Source organism: Lotus japonicus, chromosome 4 (assembly GCF_012489685.1).
Source record: "Lotus japonicus ecotype B-129 chromosome 4, LjGifu_v1.2".
NCBI classification, from domain to species: domain Eukaryota; kingdom Viridiplantae; phylum Streptophyta; class Magnoliopsida; order Fabales; family Fabaceae; genus Lotus; species Lotus japonicus.
Genome location: NC_080044.1, coordinates 13,230,415 through 13,249,492, shown reverse-complemented (window position 1 = coordinate 13,249,492; position 19,078 = coordinate 13,230,415). Strand labels below are relative to the sequence as shown.

Genomic DNA, 19,078 nt, shown 5'->3' with positions numbered 1-19,078 from the left:
AAGCCCTCACCTGTAGATTCTCCAGAGTTATCTCCTAAAGTTCCTTCACAATCAAAGCCTTGCTCCGCTGGAAATTCCTCAAAATCACCTTTAGAGCAAAACCACAGAAATACTATCAGAATCTATCGAAAACTAAGCTATCGATACTTACGAAGGTTACTCGAAGTAATATATACTCTAAGGTACGATAATCTAGCACGAAAGACAAGTTTTCGGAAAAGGAAATTTTCCTCCTCCCCCTTAATAGGGCTCGGCCACTTTAGGTAATTATGGGGCTCGATTTTTCTTCGATCAAACTTGGTTCCTATGCTTTCATTAGCCGTAACTAAGGGTATTCTGAACTCGGAAAAATTATCGGATCGAAAACTGTCGCAGGGGTATTTTGGTCATGATTTTTAACTTAGAAATTTCAAAACTGAAATCCCAAAAACCAAATTTTGCAGGGACGTTACTAACGACGTTTATGACAACTAATCATACTAGCACTAAGCTAAGGCGATAGTTTTTAGCCTAAAGGTTGAAGCTTTACCTCAAAAACTCCAAAAATGGGTATTTAAGGCTAAAATTGATTCCGGCGGAATTCCGGCGACATAACGGAAAATCTAATCCGGCAGAAGTGATCTTGGGCACATATAGAAGAGGTTTAGAATCAGAAATGAAAGATTCAGGATAGTTTTGCAAAAACCCATAAACTATCCGCTCAGAAAACTCTACAGAAAAGCTATGGAAAAAGCGATCGGAGGTAAGGATTAGCGACTATACCTCGAAGCCTTGAAGTAGCAACTGATTGATCAACGATCAAGCAAGAATTGAACAAAATCTTCTTCTCCTTCTTCCTTGATGAACTCGCGGCCTTGAGAGGGAAAATGGAGGAGTTTTGTGTTTTTTTCTCACTTGCTTGCTATATATAGAAAATGGTAATTCGCGGGAAAATGAAAGTTTCGCGAATCTGATTTTTCCGGCATCATTCTCCATGAATTCTAAGATAGGTTTTGGCAAAGGAATTCCTAAGCTAAGAAGATGTCTCCTTGTATTTTTTTGGCAACTAATGCAAAGTCGGTGCAAAGTCGGTGTAAAACTATTTTACCCGATAAGTTGCTTTTTGCATCGAATGTCGGAATGGAAAACTTCCTTCTGAAGAAAGATTGAAATCATCAAGAGAAATGGGTGTACGCGTGTAGAATATTCATTTGAAGCTCTGAATAGAAAAAGTCTTCATTGTCGGTTGATTCTAGGGTTTTGAAATACCAGGGATTCGGTTTCGGCAAACTTCCGATGATTGGAATCGGACGTTCGTAGATTCTAGAGTTTCGCCTCGAAACGATTGTGATATATGGAAAAAGAGAAGTTCTAACATTTCTCTGAAGATTTTTGGAATTAACTTCCGTCGTGCCTAAAAGTGAAAATTAGCTATATACTAGGGTTTCTGACCTAGGTTTAAGCGTAAAACGATCGTGCTATAACTTTTATCGATCATAATGAAATCCTTGAACTTTTCCTGAACTTTCTCCTTCATAAATATATTTCATTTAATAAACTTTCGTTCAGGTTTCCCTTCACATTACATCAACCCTAATCGTGAATAAGAAGTTTATTCACTTAGCATGAACTTAAAAACTCGGGCCTTACAACTGCCACTAAGTAACGCCTCGAAAGACGGGATAATCATGTGAAAATATCCACTCCACTACCACTTGATAACGTCTCGAAAGACGGGACGATCACGTGGGACAATATCCACCACATCGTCACTTCAAAAGCTCCAAAACATTCTGATAATTAAGCTAACAACATAGAATTAAAGCAGATATAAACATAGTCAACAATATATAATTAAAGCAGATATAAACATAATCAACAATATATAATTAAAACAGATATAAACATAAACAACAATATATATAACTAAAGCAGATAATAACAGAAACCAGTAAACGACCGAAGCCTCTCAGAAAACGGAGACACACGTCTCAATAAGTTCACTCGGCCGAAGCCTCCAGAAAACATTCAAAATAAGCAAGCATACAACATTGCAAAACATGTCAATATTTCAATCAATTGTCAATCAAATTAAACACTTTCATCTCAAACGCATGCAGTGCGATAAAAGCATGTAAGACTCAAAGACGCACTAAAACTGAGTTACCCTTACCTTAGCCAATTTCTCCATCCAAGCTCAACATCTCAGTCCAATCCAAAATAAAGCTTCCAAACTCAGCAAGTTCCCCGGGCGTCCTCCTCAGTTGTGAAACCTCACCAATTGCTCCAAAGTCTCTTTCCTCAGCTCAACTCGTTCCAAACCTTAAGCAAAGTATCATTGCTTAATCGCTAAGAAACAATACAACTAATAACACTATCAAAACCCGAAAAGAAGCTTTCGAAGCTCTAGAGTTCGACATTTAGGCACGAACGGACAACGAAGACTTCATTCGCTAAAACGCACATAACTCGAGCTACAGAACTCGGAATGACACGAAACCACAGCCAAAATTTCGACAACGGATAGGGCTACGCTATGGCTCAGGCCATACTAACCCAAAAATTATTTTTGGACACGGTACAGCTCCAAAAAGTTTCGGCCACTTTATAAAATAGAGTTTTCGAACTTTTTCTTCGATCTAATATAATTCCTAGGTATTCATAGGTGATATTTAGGCCAGGGAAACTCTCAGAAATATTTAACGACTGAAAATACGACTTAGGGGTATTTTGGTCCATAATTAATGACCAAAAACTCAAAGTTGAAATTCTGAAAAACAAAATCGATGGTGTTGTTCACAACGACGTTTATAGCACTTAATCTCAAGGGAACTAAGCTTGGTTGCTACTTTTTGATAATAAAGTAAGCACATGTGAAGAAAATGGGTTTTTAGTCAGTTTTTTAGATCTACGGCGACTCGGTGAAAATCTGAACGATCCGACAGTGATTATAGCATGTTGGGTTGCAGTAGAAGATAGTTGGAAAGAAAAATCGAGGTAATCAGACATTTTTACAAAAAACTCAAAACTTTGAGCACATAAATATATAGAATAAGCCGACAGAAAGCAGAAATAGAAGTAAGATTAAACATCCTTACCTCTGTGCCTACGAGTAGCTTTCGAAATCAGGACGATCGGGCAAGAATTGAAAAAGCTCTGCTCCACTCTCTCTCTCTCTCTCTCTCTCTCTCTCTCTCTCTCTCTCTCTCTCTCTCTCTCTCTCTCTCTAAGCTTCGGCCACTTTGGGAGAAAATGAGATATTTTCTCATTTTTTTCCCTTTTTATAGGAGAGGGGAAAATCTGAAAAATCGATATTTTGCGGTTTTCGGCGACAGAATGTCGAAACTCAAATCAAGGTTCATTTAATTGAGGAAAACGTCTCAAAGACGGTGTGGGTCGATTTATACCGAAAAACTACTTTTTGCAGTCGACGTCGGATGAAGAAACTTCCTTCAAGAAAAAGATCACAAACGTCGAAAGAAATGAGGCAACGCAGATGGAAACTTCGTTGGAAGCTCCGAATAGAAAAAGTCTTCATTCAGGGTCTTAGTTAAAGTCCTCGAGAAGTTAAAGTCTGGCTTCGGTGGACTTCCGAAAAGCGAAACCTAACAAGCGTACAGTCCAGGGTTTCGTATAGGAAGGATGGTCATGGGAAAAATACTCAGAGGTTTTTATTCTCTCTTTAATTCTAAAATTCTCTTAAACAGTGCTCTAGGAGCGGATATAGCCTTTTTCGGACACTCTCGACCATAGTCGGGTGCGAATATGGCTCGTGCTATTACTTAAGCTGATTACAGTGTTAACCTTAAACATAATATGAACTTAATTATTATATAAATAGTTTTCGTGACTCGTAATAGAATTCGAGTCATGAAAATAACATAAAACTATAAAATATAATTAGTTAATTAATCAACACGACGAAAGTAAATAAATAATCTAATTATTTAATTCGGGGTCTTACATGATTCATCATTGAATGATGTTCGCGAGCCACTTTCTAGATTTGTGATTAGGGGAGGGAGGTAGTGGAGAGGGGTGGAGTGGGATCCTAAAATAATTTAGTAGAGGTTTGGACTTAAAGTTTAAACACTTTAATTTTTAAATAACCGACCCTAAATTATATTAGGTTTGTACCAAAAGTTTAAACACCAAAAGGTCATAAAAACTGAGTAACCTGATATAACAGGTCAGATGGTCCTAGTGCAACCTTGCACAATTTTTTTTTATACATATATACTAGGGAAATCCTTCTGGCATGAGTAAGAAACTTACCTAAAACACTTCATGGGTGAGGTGGGTATTGAAGGGTGAAGGTTCAGGGTTCAAACCCTAGCGAAGGAACTAATTTACTAACAATTAACAACTAACATTTACTTATAAAATTAAAAATAAAAAACCTAAAACACTTCATTTTTAAGATGAACAATGGAAAACTATAAAAATAAGTGCAAAAGATAGAAAATATGTACATGGAGTCGTGGACAATGGACTATCAATTTTTTTTTTGGCAATGTTGCCTTGAAAATGAGATTCGGGTGTGAAATAGATTGGAAATTTCATTATACCCTTTTTAATGATCGGCCCTCCATCTGAATGATGATCCCTCCATTTTATGTGTGAAATAACTATTCTATCATAAGTTCAAAAAAAAAACTATTCTATCATACTCATTTTTATTACTCTAGCTTTTTTTCATTTTTCTCTCAATTCAAACAATATAAACAACATATTTTTTATATATTTTTTCATCTCATTTTCATGAAACATTTTTCATTCATGCATAGCAAAACATTACACTAAAGGACAAAATGAGAAAGATTAAAGAGAAACCTTTTTCACCCACATCTCACTTTACTTCTAATCTTTATTTTGTTTTCACGGCTTTCCCATCCTCCATTGGATCTTTTGATCCCTCGCGTGACTTGGTGCAGTCCCCCAATCATATTTCACATTCTCCACCCAGCCAACCATAAAGCATAGAAGTTCACACATCAATCATGACTACCATAAGCTTATCATTTTAGAGTCCATCATGGCCACAAATCTCACTCTAACAACGTCTTTAAAAAACCTATTCAATTCAATTATTGGTTTAATCCCAGATTAGCACCAAACTCTAGAAGAGAAAAAAAAAGGAATCATTAAATTGTTTCCTATTTAGGTGCTCACAAATTCATTCTTACACTTAGGAAACATTTTTAACAATCATTCATTAATTGTATAAGACAAAACATTACTTAAATTAGTCTCTAATTGTGTAGAAAATAATTTTGCTGGGGACATATAGGTTAGGTAGGGGAGGGTTAGAGATCGATTCATGACAGGTGCAATTTATCTTTCCGATGTAACAAAAAAAAAGAAAATAACTTTACTCACATTTTACACAATTAAAAATTTGATATATTTCTTCTTCTAGAACGAATTTATCAACACTGAACATGCATCAATTTTACCACTCATTCACAAAAAATTCATGACAGCCTAACAAGAAAGTAAGAAATTTTGATCATAGATCTTGCACTACAATATTATTATAATTCAATTCAAATTAAAGGGAACAAAAGTAGCTGCTAAAAAAAGGTAAAACTAATGAATCAAAATTACACCACAAGCATGCGACAACACCACTCATGATAACAGAGCCTCTTCCTCATCATCATCATCATCAAGATGGTTTGCATGAAGCTCTTTTAGCCATTCAAACGTTCGACGACGTGACATCACCTTCTTCCCCTGCTTTTTCCTCTGCTTCTGCTTCTTCAATTCCATGCCCACTTTTTCTTTCACAGCATGCGTTGTTGTTGCACTCTCTTTCTTGCTATAAGTGCTTTTTGTACCACCACTTTTGATCATTGCCATGTTAGAATCAAATTGCACCACCGTTTCAATCGAACAATCACAGCCACTCAACAATCCACCACTTTTTCCCACAAGTTGTTTGAAAAAATGATTGCTCTTAGTTGTAGCATCAGTTTTGCTACCCAATTTGTCACTATTGCTGCTACTGTTACTACTATTGCGACTGACACAGTTCTTGCTACTACGAACCTTGAGGTCTTGCAATTCAATCTCAGGAGCAGGGACCACACCAAGACGAAAAATTTCCCACACTGATGATTTTCTACCAAAGCTTGTTTGTCTTGGACCAGAGGATTTTAAATTTAACTGAGGCTTGGGACTTGGGTGTGTGTGAAATTGATTTTGGAATCTGGGTTTGGAAATTCTTGGGTTAATTGTAGTGGTGGTGGTGGAGCTAGTGCTGCTTGATGAGTTTTGACTTCTAACACTACTGCTTCTACTGCTATTGATAGAAGAACCATAACCATGTCCTAATGACTCGGATCTTGCTTTGCAAAGTTTAATATTACCGTGTGATTTTAACAAACCAGCCTCAGTGCTGAAAGAGTGACGGAATGGGAGGATTTGACCTTGGAAGAAAACTTCATCAGCCACACACATAATTTCTGGTTCCTTTGAGAAGAGGCCACGGAAATCGAATTCTTCTTCTTTGACATGATGAGGGTTCTCTTGTTTTCTTGGTTGGACTTGGTTGTTGTTGTTGTGGTTGACCATGGTGACTGGAAGATCGCAAAGGGACAATGCTTCTTCTTCCTCTTCATCTTCTTCTTGTTGTTCAGCCAGATCACGTTTTCCTTGGACACTGTTTGTTGCCATCTAAGGAAGTTTAGGAACAAAATAGGTTTTGTTCGAAAGGTGGTGCTGTCGGGGGAATGTGGGAAAGGATAAAATAATATCAGGGTTTTGAAATAGGGTAAGGACATTTAAATAGGAGAGAGGGTAGATGTGAGTGACAGAGGGACAGAGATATTGACATTAACTTGGAATAGAATAAAGTTTTATTCACAATCAAAGCACACTGACTCATCCAAACATAGGAGACAGAAAAATAAATGAAAGATATGATGAGTAATGTAATAAGAGTACAAGAGAAATATATTGAGAGAAAGAAAGTGAAAATGAAATGAAAGAGAAAATGAATTTGCATGAATCAAAATCTTTGAAATATCAAAGGTGGTAAAGTAGCAGAGCACTAAAATAAGATATATATAAGATGGGACAGTGTAGTGATCACCGATGAGTGATCACTGATCAGTGGAGGCGACCAAACAAAGTAGTATTGTCTTTTGTTTGTTTGGGAGTGAAGAAAGGAACTTGTGATGGGCCTGCCACTATTAGAACCAGTACCTCTCCAGTCTTTATTGTCGATAGATGTTTACATCAAAAATCAAATCCCTAATTTGGTGCTAATTCTGATATATTGCAACTTAAGTTATGTAGTTGTAATTATTAATTAGATATCATATAATTAATTAATATGATATGATTGCTTCAGTTTTTTTTTTCTTTTTACTTAGCTTAATTTTAGACTTTGTGTCCCCTCATAATTTTATTTAGTGTACATTATCCTTGTTACGGGTGCTATTCTTCTAGTATCTGTATCTCCATGGATAAAGCCTATCAAAAAAAAATCTCCATGGACAAAAGGCAAGTGAAATTGTCAAACTTTAAATGCTTTAGTGTGTCATGAGATGAGAGAATGTGGGTTTTGAAATTGAATCATACGAGGAATGAACTTTAAAAGGGTTTTGGAATAACGGCTACCATGTATTTAAAAGGGTTTTGAATCTTTAATTTATTCGCACCCGGTTTTATCTTTTTTGGTGAATTGAATTTTGTTTTGGTGAATACACCCGGTTTTGTCTTTTATTTCATTTCTTTTTTTTTCTTCTTTTTATTTGTAATCATATCACTTGTAAGACTTATGAGTACAACCGATTAATTTTGGATTTATTAATCTGAAATTAATAATTTTAAATTCAAACTTATTTCCTGATCTTTTGTGAAAAAATATTTTAAGGTGTATATTTGTTTTCTTTGTTATAAAAAATGGTATAAGAGGGAGAATACATAATTTGACTGCTTGGCAATATGCAAGTGGTATGACTCATACCTAGGTTGAAGTGTCATGGAATTTTTTGAAACATTGAGATATTACTATACGAAAGGGGATTCAAACTTTTGACCAATGAAAATGTGAGAGTTAAACCTGAAACATGTTGTCGTTCGGGGGTACTCGACCCGATTTGACGGGTAAAATTCGTTATGACTGTGTTTGGGTTCGGGTTTACTGTTGGTGATACTTGCGCCCGAACTCGACTAATGTATATGAAATTAAAAAACTACCCTTATTTTATATATATATATATATATATATATATAGAGAGAGAGACTGGGCGGGGCATACACGATGCTCATTCCCCGCCCAAAAGCGAACGACCGAGTAAAGACAGCCCTGGCGGGAATCAGCGAGGCAGCGAATATCCTAGGGACCCACGAGCCAGCTAGGAGATTCTTCTGGATTTGTCTTATATGCCTATGGGTTTGGGCCCTGGTTGTCAGGCCCAAACATAGGAAAAGTCCATATTGTGACCACACCCTCTATAAAAGGGGAGGTCACCCACTTGTACGAACCAACTTTTTAGCATTAATGAGAATATTCTTTTTATGGTAATTTTGCTATTTTAGTGCTCTGCTAGGGTTTACTTTCTGTCATCTTCTTACGTAAGCTTGCCCTAGTACAGAACATTGGCGCCGTCTGTGGGTCTTACCTCGATCTACTACTTGACATAGGAGGAGAGATTTAAGAGCCATGGAAACTCGTTCGTGTGGCGTGGGCCGCCGCGATCATCGCCGGAGGGGTGGTGGTCGTCACGGCGGCCGCGGCGGTGGACGGTACAACAACCGTGAAGTACCTCAAGAGCCGGAGCAGGAGGCTTCTTCGGCGGGGGTTCACTCGGTGGCGCAGTCGCCGGTCTCGTTGGTGAATGCAGCTCCGGGAAGACCTTCAGATCTTATAGCTAGATCAGATCCGGGAGTCAGGCGACGATCAGCGCCGCCTGAATACATAAATCTGGATGACCTCAAAACTAGCGTTCCAAGAAAAGCACCAGAGGTGGTGACGGGAATCACTCCGGCGGCCTTGCAACAAATGTTGGACACTTTGCAAAAAGTACAAAGTCAGAACGAGCAGTTGCAAGCCCAGGTGAAGTATTTAACCCAGCGACAAGACTATAAGCAAGAACAACGGCTCGAGGCCGAAGACGTTGTTGAATTCCAGCCTTTTGTTCCCGCCATCACAAGGGTGGGCATACCAAAGCATCTGCAAACGATGACTTTGGACGCCTTTTCAGGCGACTCAGACCCCATGGAACACTTGCGTTACTTTAACACGAAAATGGTTATTGGTGGAGCAACAGATGAGGTGAAGTGTAGGTTGTTACCATCAACATTCAAGGGGATGGCGATGCAATGGTTCATCCGTCAACCGCCCTTCTCTATTGACAATTTTACTGATTTGTCCACAAAGTTCTTAACTCAATTCTCCGCTAATAAAACTACCAAAGCAACCATGTTTGATCTTATCAGCATACATCAACAGCCAGGGGAGAAGCTCAAAAACTACATGGCGCGATTTAGTAAAATGGCGGTTCAGCTAGAGGAAGAAAATCCGGATGTTTGCCTAGCGTCTTTCAAAAATGGTCTCCGGGCGGGTGATTTGAATCGGGACTTAACGAGGCGACCAGCAAAAGACATGATGGACCTTCGTGCTCGTGTTCAGGAATTCATATTAATTGAGTAAGATGATCAGAAAAGAAACGAAAGAGAGGAAGGACGCAAGCAAGCTCAATCTGGCGGGGTGTCACAGGATAAACCTAAGGCGGGGAAGGAAACCAGGGTAGCACAAACCCCCCGTGTACCAAGACCGGGGCCATATCAAAACTCTAAACCAGGATTTCAAAATACATGGCACAGAAATTCTCAAGGTCCCATTGCAACCACAACTGGTCAGCATGGTGCTACGCCAGCTCCAGTCCCACTTACCAAGTTGAATGCACCCTTAAGCACCATTTTAAGGGCAGTAGGGCAAACAAATGTTGTGCAGTACCCGCCACCGCCACGGCGGCCGCCAGCTAATATAGATACCAATAGGTGGTGCGAGTACCACAAAGCGTTGGGGCATACGACAGATAATTGTTGGAATTTGAGGCGGGAAATTGATCGTTTGATTAAGGCTGGTCATTTGGCAAACTTCGTTAAAGACACAGCAACGCCAGAGGTCGCTAGGATCACCCAAGGGGACAAAGGCAAAGGCAAGGAGATAGTTGAAGAGTTGGGCGATCCTGTTGGGGAATGTTCATCTATTGCAGGAGGATTTGGCGGGGGTGCAATTTCAAGTAAGGCTAGAAAACGCTATGTGGCGGCAGTACACTCAGTCCATGAGGCCAGCGAAAGCGAGTGTTGGGTGAATCACTCCCCTATCATATTTACCCCTCAGGACTTTGCGCATGTGATTCCCCATGACAACGATCCAATTGTGGTAACAATCAGGGTTAACAATTATGTGACGAAGAAAGTGTTTTTAGACCAGGGGTCTTCGGCGGATATCATTTATGGAGATGCCTTTGATCGCCTGGGGCTAAAAGAATCAGACTTGAGGCCGTATAAAGGAACCTTGGTAGGATTTACAGGGGACCGTGTCACTGTTCGGGGATATGTGGAAATACCAACTGCCTTTGGCGAAGGAGAGTTTGTAAAGAAATTTCAAGTGAAGTACTTGGTCTTGGCGTGCAGAGCCAATTACAATGTACTCTTGGGGCGAGACACCCTCAACAAGCTATGTGCGGTCATTTCAACAACTCATTTGACTGTTAAATATCCAGCATGCAATGGAAAGGTTGGGGTATTACATGTGGACCAAAATGCAGCGAGAGAATGTTATTTAAGAAGTGTGGCGCTCTATGGGCGTAAGGCCGCCAAAGAAAGTCACAGAATCACGGAAATCTTTCCACAAGAGGGATTTAGTTTGGATCCAAGAGACAATGCTGATGATTTCCGCCCACAACCTCTGGAGGAAACCAAGCAAGTACAAATCAAGGATAAAGTTTTGAAAATCGGTAGCGGATTAACAAAGGAACAAGAAAAAAGATTGATCACCTTGTTGGGCGAGAATTTGGATCTCTTTGCATGGACAATCAATGACGTGCCAGGAATCGATCCCAGTGTAATCACTCATAAGTTGGCGATACGGACAGGAGCAAAACCAGTCATCCAACCAAGGCGACGGATGAACGACGAAAAGAACAAGGCGGTTCAGGTAGAAACTGAGAAATTGATCAAGGCACAATTTATTCGTGAGGTACAGTACCCAACCTGGCTCGCCAACATTGTGATGGTCAAAAAGGCTAATGGAAAGTGGAGAATGTGCACGGACTACACAAGCCTGAACAAAGTGTGTCCAAAAGATTCATATCCTCTTCCCAATGTTGATAAGTTGGTAGATGGGGCTTCTGGTAATGAACTTTTAAGTCTCATGGATGCATATTCTGGCTATAATCAAATCAGGATGCACCCTTCGGACGAGGAAAGTACGGCGTTCATGACTAACCAGGCGAACTATTGTTACAAGACAATGCCTTTTGGATTGAAGAACGCGGGAGCTACCTATCAACGCCTCATGGATAAAATCTTTTCAGAACAAGTTGGAAGAAATATGGAAGTGTATGTTGATGACATGATTGTCAAATCGACTAAGTCGGAGGATCATGGCGGTGATCTCAAGGAAGCCTTTGCCCAGCTGAGGAAATATCAAATGAAGCTAAATCCCGAGAAATGCTCGTTTGGGATTCAGGGGGGAAAATTTTTGGGCTTCATGATAACAGCAAGAGGGATTGAAATAAACCCAGATAAAAGCAAGGTGATCTTAGAAATGAAAAGCCCAACAAATGTAAAGTAGGTTCAGCGATTGACAGGACGAATGGCCGCCTTGTCACGTTTTCTGCCAATGGCGGGTGATAAAGCAGCCCCTTTCTTCACCTGTTTAAGAAAGAATTCCAAGTTTCAGTGGACAGAGGAGTGCGAGCAAGCTATTACCAAGTTGAAAGAAACATTAGCAACACTGCCGGTACTCTCCAGGCCAACGCCAGGCGTTCCATTAGTACTCTATCTAGCAGTTACTGACAAGGCGGTGAGCACGGTGTTGCTCCAGTTGGAAGGAAATAAGCAAAAGGTTATATACTTCGTGAGTCATACTTTGCAGGGGGCAGAATTGCGGTACCAAAAAATTGAAAAGGCGGCATTGGCAATTCTGAAAACAGCAAGGCGCCTCAGGCCTTATTTCCAAAGCTTCCAGGTCAAAGTCAAAACTGATGTTCCCCTAAGGCAGGTACTCCAGAAGCCTGACTTGTCAGGGCGGTTGGTCAGCTGGTCGGTGGAATTATCAGAATATGATATACAATACGAGCCAAGGGGTCAAGTTACGATCCAAAGCTTGATTGACTTTGTTGCAGAGTTAACACCTACGGAAGGCGAGAGGAACCAAGGCGAATGGATCCTGTCTGTTGATGGATCCTCAAACAACACCGGAAGTGGAGCTGGAATAACCATCGAAAGCCCAGATAAGATGGTCATTGAGCAATCTTTAAAGTTCGAATTCAAGGCAAGTAACAACCAATCAGAGTACGAGGCCTTGATCGCCGGATTAAGGTTGGCCATTGAGCTAGGTGTTCAAAAATTATTCATCAAGGGCGACTCACAGTTGGTTGTCAAACAAGTAAATGGCGAGTATCAAGTCAAGGACCCGCAACTTTCGAAATACCTGGAGGTGGTGCGCAGATTAATGATGGAAATTGGGAAGATCAGAATAGAGCACGTTCCAAGGGGACAAAATGAGAGAGCTGATGTATTAGCAAAATTGGCGAGCACTGGGAGATTGGGTAATTACCAAACGGTCATTCAGGAAACCTTGCCTCGTCCGAGCATCGATTTGGTAGAAGTAAAGTTGAAAGCAGTCAAGTCAATAATTGAAGGCGAGCCTTCATGGATGGAGCCAATCAAGGCTTTTCTACAGAACCCTCCACAGGATGACAACCTGAACACAAGAGCAAAACGCAAAGAGGCTAGTTTTTACACGCTAGTGGATGGGGAGTTGTATCGGCGGGGAATCATGTCTCTTATGCTCAAATGCGTTGGCACCAATGACGCCCATGGAATAATGGCGGAAGTCCATGAAGGTGTGTGTTCAAGCCATATCGGCGGGAAATCCTTGGCGGTAAAAATTGTGAGAGCAGGATTTTATTGGCCGACAATGAAAAAGGACTGTCTGGAGTATGTTAAGAAATGTGAAAAATGCCAAGTCTTCTCTGACTTGCACAAGGCTCCGCCAGAAGAATTAACAACCATGATGGCGCCTTGGCCATTTGCTATGTGGGGGACTGACATTTTGGGACCATTTCCAGTGGCGAAAGCACAAATGAAGTATATCATCGTGGCGGTTGATTACTTCACTAAGTGGATAGAAGCCGAGGCAGTGGCAACTATCACGGCCGCTAAGGTCAGGAGCTTTTTGTGGCGAAGGATTGTTTGTAGATTTGGGGTCCCCATGGCAATAGTAATGGATAACGGAACACAGTTCACAAGTAGTGTTACTCGGGAATTTTGTACAGAAATGGGAATCGAGATGCGATTTGCCTCTGTAGAACATCCACAAACCAATGGGCAGGCTGAATCGGCTAACAAGGTTATCCTGAAAGGATTAAAGAAGAAACTGGATGAAGCAAAAGGGCTTTGGGCGGAGGAACTACCAGGCGTTCTTTGGGCATACAACACCACTGAACAGTCAAGCACAAAGGAAACCCCGTATCGTTTAACTTATGGAACTGACGCCATGCTCCCAGTGGAAATTGAAAACCAAAGTTGGCGAGTGGCTCGGTTTAATGAGAATGACAATGGGAAAAATTTAATAGCAAACCTAATCATGCTGCCCGAGGAACAACGTGAGGCTCACATAAGGAATGAGGCGGGAAAAGTGAAGGTTGCAAGAAAATTCTCAACGAAAGTAGTGCCAAGGAAAATGAGGGTAGGAGACTTAGTGCTCCGAAAAAATACAATACCCGATAAACACAACAAACTTTCACCCAATTGGGGCGGGCCCTACAGGATTATAGGCGATGTTGGAGGAGGAGCTTATAAGTTGGAACAACTAAATGGACAAAAGGTTCCACGAACATGGAACGCCTCTCATCTAAAGCAGTATTTTAGTTGAGAAACAACAAAGATGAATGAAGTCGCACTCTTTTTTCCTTTCTTTGGAAAGGTTTTTAATGAGGCGGCATGTATAAAGAGGGACCATTGTTCCCATATATGAAAAAGCAATGAAAAGATTATTTCAACAGAAGCTACTTTTTAATTTTTAATTACGAGTTTATGCAAGGTAAATCGTATCAAGGTATATAATACCGCGAATAAACCTTTCGGAATAAGAAAGTATCGCCATCAAATATTGCAAGCCTTGACAATTCTAGTGGCCACTAGAAACCAAGCCTCGTCGAAAAATCGGCTAAGGTATTTAAACCTAAGTAACAACAAAAGTTGATAACAACTCAAGATAACAACGATTGAACTTAAAATGGTCTTCATTAAAAGCAAGAAAAAGGGGCGACGCCCGTACATGATTGAGAATGATGACAAACAAAAGGGCAAGGCCCAAAGAAAAAATTTTAACTTCATAAAAATAAAAACAAAGAAATTCAAGCCAGGTTCTCGTCATTGGCGTTGTTGCCCTGGCTTGCTCCAGCTTGAGGGTCTTCCTTCTCTTGATCCTCATCCTTGTTTTGGTCATTTCCATTCCCGCCGTCTTCTCCTTCTTCAGGCTCACTTTCGTCATTGAATTGAGGAAGGAGATCGAGGCTGGCGTCATCATCGCCAACCACTTGACCATCCTTGATCTCCTTCAAATAGCCAATACGGGAAAGATCAAAGCCTGGCTCAACCACACTTATTTGCTCTTTGGCCGCCAGAAAGCCTTGAGCAAATTGGAGGGAGGCGCGTCCCAAAATAGAAGCATTCAGACGATCATACTTCTTTTCCAGCCTCTGACACTTGGCTTGGATAGCAGTATGTTTGTCGTTGATGGCTTCTTTCAGAGACTTGGTCTTTTGAAGAAGCAGGTCTGAAGCCGCCAAGTCATCACTTAACTTAGCGCACTTCTCCTCAGCAGATTTCAGCTTTTTGTTGGCAGCCTCAGCATCAGCCTTTGCTCGCTCATATGCGGTCTTGTAATCAGCCGCCTTCTTCTCAAAACGGTTCTTGGCTGAAATCAGCTCCTTCACACACTGAGCCATCCCCGCCACAGTGCTGGCGGCAGTAAGGGCGTGATGAATCGCCACAGAAGCGATGTTGGGGGGGCCCTGACCAGAAATATCCTTGTGGATCCGGTTGTCAAAGGTACGGGACATGAAGTCCAATCTGTTGAAGTTAGGATCAGATAAGCTCAACAAAGGGGGAGGAGCCACGCCACCAATGGCTGAACTAGGGCTAGCTTGGTTAAATGGAGTTGGCGGGCGGTTGATTAGCGTGCTTGAATCTTGCTGAGGTGGCGGGACATTGTCATGTCCCTTCTTTTTCTCAGCCGGATGACCTTTTGGATCGAGAGTTGACTGGTGAGAAGGTCTACCACCAGCAGCGCCTGAAGTTCTTTGGCGCTTAGGGTCTCTAACGTTCTCGGAGCCCGAAGTACCTTCATTCTTTTTCTTTTGCTCATTCTCGGCGGCCCTTTTCTTCGCCGCCGCAGCAGATTGGGCGAGGTATTCCTTCATTTTGATGGGGTTTGCGTCAACCTTGCCTTTTCCCGTAGTAGCTGTATGAAAGGTAACAGTTAGACAAGATACATGAGCAAAACAAAAGGCGAGCATGTGAAAAAATCATAAACTTACTAAAAAATTGATTTAAAGTGCCAGATTTTGACGCCTCGATCAAATCATGGCTAGATATCACTGGAAGTGTGCGAAGGTAATTGGCGACACCTTGCTCGGATTCATCTAAGGCGTCGTATGAAACAGATATTTTACGGCGAGGATTTTTTGTCCAGTAAAAGGGAAAGAGAGGGTTATTGTCGGAATCTCGGAATAGGTTCTTTATTTCGGGCGACTCCATGACTTTGAAATATTTTTTCTGCCATACTTTGTAATGGCTTTTGAGGGCGGTGAATCGACTCATATTCTTACGAGCTAAAAGGGGAACCCATTTCACAGAAGTAGGTTTAGTGGTGACTGACTTATAGAAAAGAAAAAACAAAGGGTAGGATGGAGTGAAACTCAAGTGCTCACAAAGAATTTCGAAGCAGCGAATAAAACCCCAGGCGTTGCGCTGGAGTTGACAAGGCGCCACGTTCAGAAAAGAAAGAACGTGACATATAAAAGGCGAAAAAGGAAGTTTGATGTTCAAGTCTAAGAAGAAGTATCCATAAACAAAAAAGAAGTCAGGCGATTCATCGGTTGGTTCTTTGCGCAAAAGAACACAGTCATCTTCGCCTCATGGGAGGACATTCAACGAATGATCCTCATTATTGGGTGTGGCGGGATTAATCTTCGTGAACCCTTGGGCAGATATTCGAAGCGAACTAATGCTCCCAAAACTGCTCCAGATGGAACGCGAAAGACATTTATCTTCAACCAAATGTGCGTTTGAGCGCCATTTAGGTGAAGACAACTCTCCGTTAGAAGAGAGGATTGAATCTACAGAGCCGGCGGGACCGGAGTCCTCGTGAGTAGAAGGCGAGGAGTTAATTTCAATAATGGTGTGAGCAACAACCTCTTCCTCCGTAGAGGGCGAGGAAAGTTCTAGGGAAGAAAAGCTGGCGTTTGGTAACGACATACGGGGCAGTTTCATAAAAAGAAAAAAGGAAGATGAACAAACTCAGAGAAAAAGAAGATGAACAAACTCAGAGAAAAAGAAGATGAACAAACCCAAAGAAAAAGAAGATGAACAGAGGTGAAAAGAAAAAAGAAGTAAAAAGAGGAGTTTCAAGAAAGAGGTAGAACTAACCAGGGGAAGAACCGTGGATTTGAGAAAGGTGGACGTCGGCTATGGGGGAGCACCGCGCAATGACAACGGCCGGAAAAAGGAAAGATCACTGGAGTTCAAAAAAGAGAAGGTGAGGGTAGAAGTGAAAAGTGAAAAATGAAAAGTGAAGAAGGGTTTTTATAGAGGGAAAAGGAGGAGAGAGAATGAGTGGGGGAAGATTGCGAATGGACGTGGGATTTGAAATTTGAAAGGGTGTAACTCCTCGAGACGCACAATCGCATTTATGGCAAATGATGACGAAATCCCGGAAAACAAGGATTACGTGCGTCAGTTGAAAAGACGTGATTGACGGTTATGATCAATGGCGACCCATCTTTGAAACGGCAACAAAGGTGGCGATGTAACAACGAAGATAAGATGGCGACGTAACAACGAAGGCAAAATGGCGATGTAACAACGATATGGCGAGAAATAACGGTATCCTGACGCGTCACAAAGCAAAAGATAAAAGCGGGCAACAAAGTTACATATTAAAGACATTTCAACTCAAGTTACCTGAGCCTCATGTCTTGGGGGCATGTGGACTGGGCGGGGCATACACGATGCTCATTCCCCGCCCAAAAGCGAACGACCGAGTAAAGACAGCCCTGGCGGGAATCAGCGAGGCAGCGAATATCCTAGGGACCCACGAGCCAGCTAGGAGATTCTTCTGGATTTGTCTTATATGCCTAGGGGTTTGGGCCCTGGTTGTCAGGCCCAAACATAGGAAAAGTCCATATTGTGATCACACCCTCTATAAAAGGGGAGGTCACCCACTTGTACGAACCAACTTTTTAGCATTAATGAGAATATTCTTTTTATGGTAATTTTGCTATTTTAGTGCTCTGCTAGGGTTTACTTTCTGTCATCTTCTTACGTAAGCTTGCCCTAGTACAGAACAATATATATATATATATATACATTATTGGTGATTAACTGATCATGGAAAGACTTAGATATAAGAGTTTCTAACCATAAATACATATTGTAATATTTTAGTTGTGTTGCTTTGTTCTAATTCCTATATACAAAACTTGATGGGTTTATCCCTCAATTTGTTAGAAATTCATTCATATTTGAAAAGTAAAGTTTCAAACTTTTTTTATAGAATGATATAAAACGGTTTTTGCAACATAATAGCATGAGTTATGTCTTATTTTGCAAAAAAACATAGGTATCAAGTCAGGTTAGGGCAAGGGTTTGAGGTCAAAACTAGTTCGGATAAACCCGAAACTCGACTAGTTGAGTTTGGATTTGAGAGTTCGGATTTAGGTTTGGGAAAGTAAAACCTAAACCCAACAGAAAAACCTGAGTCTGACTCAACCCGTTGTCATCTCTGTCATCCCAAGTTGATTTTGCACTCTATTTATAATGATATAATATGCACACATGATAATGATCTTGCAGTAATTGGTCATCAAGTTGATGATTTCTGTAACATCTCGACTTGACGACTAGTCTCACAATAACAACACGGGTCTTAATTTGCAACGCACTTTGTCATCACTCGTGCACTTTCCTGGAAAACGTCTCAGGAGGTCACTCATCCCAATGTTGTTGCAAGGCAAGCACACTTAAACTTGAAGTTTTAATGAATTGGGATCCCGAAAAGAAGATTCATCTTGTTGTTATGGTACCGATGTAATATTTTATGCCCTCCGGATTGGGATCACAATGTAAGGTTTTTTTTTTTTTATTTCATTCTAAAAAGTTTAAAGCTTTAGACTAGGATGAATTGAAAAAATATTGTATTAATGTTAAGGTTTACTGAATATTCTCACATTGATGGTTTTGTATTTTTCAGAATTGAAAGTACTAATAGAAGTGTCAAAAAAGAAATTAACATTTTAATAAACTTTAGATTTTTTTCCAGATGTATATATTGTCTTTAAATTTTTATTAACGGTTGCTATAGCTAAAAGATGTTTTTACGAAAACTCTAATAAATGAGTTAGTTATCTTATCTATTAAAAGTGATATGTCAGAATTGCTTGATTAGAAAACTCTGATAAATGATTGCGCAGCTCAAAAACTAAAAAATTTAGATAACAAATGATAATTTATATGATATATTGAATCTCTTTAAAGTACTTAGAACCCAATACACGGCTCTGTCCCCAGATTAGCTCCTTACTCAATCAATGAGTTTAATGACTTTAATCACAAACCCAATCTT

General features: G+C 40.5%; 2 protein-coding genes across 2 annotated transcripts; one reads left to right on the top strand and one right to left on the bottom strand.

The window, feature by feature from the left end:
• Nucleotides 1-5,475: 5,475 nt before the first annotated feature.
• Nucleotides 5,476-6,743, bottom strand: LOC130715374 (uncharacterized). Its single transcript, XM_057565467.1, has one exon. The coding sequence runs from the start codon at nucleotides 6,655-6,657 to the stop codon at nucleotides 5,611-5,613; it is 1,047 nt and encodes a 348-aa protein (XP_057421450.1). The 5' UTR covers nucleotides 6,658-6,743; the 3' UTR covers nucleotides 5,476-5,610.
• Nucleotides 6,744-11,845: 5,102 nt separating this feature from the next.
• Nucleotides 11,846-18,753, top strand: LOC130712333 (uncharacterized). The gene is made up of 3 exons (XM_057562170.1): nucleotides 11,846-11,965; nucleotides 12,101-13,073; nucleotides 18,707-18,753. The coding sequence occupies exons 1-3, from the start codon at nucleotides 11,846-11,848 to the stop codon at nucleotides 18,751-18,753; spliced, it is 1,140 nt and encodes a 379-aa protein (XP_057418153.1).
• Nucleotides 18,754-19,078: the final 325 nt, after the last annotated feature.

What these genes read in the sequence shown, in the direction of transcription:
- LOC130715374 (XM_057565467.1), bottom strand. Translation starts at nt 6,657, where the DNA reads ATGGCAACAAACAGTGTCCAAGGAAAACGTGATCTGGCTGAACAACAA.
- LOC130712333 (XM_057562170.1), top strand. Translation starts at nt 11,846, where the DNA reads ATGGCGGGTGATAAAGCAGCCCCTTTCTTCACCTGTTTAAGAAAGAAT. An exon ending in AAACATTAGCAACACTGCCG is followed by an intron (nt 11,966 to 12,100) that starts GTACTCTCCAGG and finishes CATACTTTGCAG; the next exon opens with GGGGCAGAATTGCGGTACCA. An exon ending in AATGGCGGAAGTCCATGAAG is followed by an intron (nt 13,074 to 18,706) that starts GTGTGTGTTCAA and finishes TGTATTTTTCAG; the next exon opens with AATTGAAAGTACTAATAGAA.